This window comes from Penaeus japonicus, unplaced genomic scaffold (genome assembly GCF_977035675.1).
Source record: "Penaeus japonicus unplaced genomic scaffold, GWHDUDI00000001_assembly GWHDUDI00000021, whole genome shotgun sequence".
NCBI lineage: Eukaryota > Metazoa > Arthropoda > Malacostraca > Decapoda > Penaeidae > Penaeus > Penaeus japonicus.
The window spans coordinates 25,894,534-25,897,033 of NW_028234423.1; the positions used below are offsets into that span (position 1 = coordinate 25,894,534).

Genomic DNA, 2,500 nt, shown 5'->3' on the forward strand with positions numbered 1-2,500 from the left:
ATTTACGTATATTATTGTATATATTAACATATTATTATTTATATATTAAAAATATATATATATATATACCATTATATAAATATACATTTAAATATTACATATATATTAATATACATATATATATATTATATATATATATACATATATATCTATATATTCATATATTTATATATGCATAATATATATATATATATATATAGTATATAATATGGATATAATTACATACTATATATATATATAGATATATATATATATATTTCATATATATTTCAATATAATGCCTATATACATATATATATAAATATAATATCTTATATATATATATATTATATATATATATATATATAATTATATATTTACATATATATAATATATATATATTTATATATATCATATAACATTGGAGAAAATATTTGTTATTTTTTGTTTTTATTTTGTTTATATGATTTATGTAATATTTTATATAAAATAAAATAAGATTTTTTGTTTTTATTTTTATTTATAGATATATATCTGATAGTATTTCATATGCATATATTATATAATATATATTTATATATATGATATATTTTATATTTTATATATCGAGGTAGATTTAGTGTTTTATTTATTAGATATATATAGAACTTATATAGTATATAGAGGTTATTTTTATATATAAATGTATTTTTATATATAGATATTTATCTATATTTACTATATATATTATATATATATTATAGATTTTTATCATATATTTATTAACTATATATATCTGCATTATAATATTTTATATATATATAGATATATAAATTGATATATATAAATGTTTTTATATATATATATATATATTAGTTATTGATATATATATATTTATATTGATGTTATGTTAATGTAATTTATATATTTATATATATTTATTTATATTAGTTAACTAGTCTTTATTTTTAAGGTAATTATATGTATTATATATATATAGTATATATATTGATTAGATATAAATAATTGTATATATATATATAGTTATATCTATATTAGATTTTAGTATATTATTTTTGATTTAGATATATATATATATATTATTTATAGATATATGTAATATATATGTTGATTATATATATATATTATATTTAGACATAGAGTTTTATATATTATATATATCTATAATTTTATGCATGTTTTTGGTTAAAAAAAATATATATATATATATATAGTATCTTTTTATCATTTTATATATATTTTGATAGATTTTTATATATGTTATATATATATAGATATATATATATTATTAATTTTAGATAATAGAGTTAGATATATATATATATATTTATAAATGTTATTTATATTTATATATAGATTTATATATATATATTTTGAGATTTGTATATTTATATAGAGAAAGTTATTTATATATATGTTTTTTATAGATACGAGTGACACATTTATATTCATATAATAGTATATTATATTTATTATTTTTTTATATATTTATATGTATATATTTATTTATGTATATTTATATATATATGTATTATATATATATATTTATTATATTTATTATATTTCATATATTATATTTATATAATATGACTATATATATATATATGTTATTTATATGAATTTATATATGTATATATATATATATGTATATATATATATATACATGTCTATATATAAATATATTTAGATATATATATATATATTATATATGTCTATATGATATATATATATGTATACAAATATAATATATAGATATAATAATATTTTATATAAGTATACTATATATATTTATATATCTTGTGTCTGTGTGTAGATGTGGCGTGTATGTGTGTGATGTGTGTGTGTGCTGTGTGTGTGTGTGTTGTGTGTGTGATGTTGTGTTTATGTGATATATATGTGTATACATGTATGTATGTATATGTATGTATATATGTTGTTATATGTATGTATATATTTATACATTGGTATATAGTTATATATATATATTTTTCTATATATATATATATATATATTATATTATATATATATATATATTGTGTGTGTGTGTGTGTGTGTGTGTGTGTGTGTATGTTTATGTATATGTGTGTATATGTATATATATCTATGTTTACATAGGTTCATACAATTTATACCCCTTGTCAAGATAGAGCATGTCAATCTCCCGAGGCCAAGCTTCATGGTAGAGCTGTGTTGCCCTTTTCCAGAGCATGAGGTGAAGAAGCCATGATTGCATATGTTATAGATGTTTGTTTTTTGTTTGTTGCTTGTCTTTGGGAATGTGTATACTCTTTTGTGATGTATTGGTGTACTTACAGGTATAGTCAGGTTGGTTATGACATGTAGGTACCATAACAATTATATGATATTTTCTTAGAATAAATCAAAAATATTTTTTTGATTCTCTCATCCATTTTCAGGCTAATGTAACCTCCTGTGAAATCTGCAAGGAGATCTTTGATGATGTCAAGCAGCTGCTAAAACACCGCAAAGATGTCCACCCTGCCATTTACTGCTATGTCTG

The 2,500-nt window shown here is 16.1% G+C and overlaps 1 protein-coding gene across 3 annotated transcripts in view; it reads left to right on the plus strand.

Moving 5' to 3' along the window:
• Positions 1-2,500, plus strand: part of LOC122262645 (uncharacterized) — a 9,440-nt gene that overhangs the window by 4,480 nt on the left and 2,460 nt on the right. For all 3 annotated transcript variants that reach the window (XM_043030738.2, XM_043030736.2, XM_086548915.1), the window contains one exon: positions 2,397-2,500. This exon is cut by the window's right edge and continues 106 nt beyond it. In XM_043030738.2, coding sequence (XP_042886672.2) covers positions 2,397-2,500 — 104 coding nt within the window. The remainder of the gene's footprint in view (positions 1-2,396) is intronic.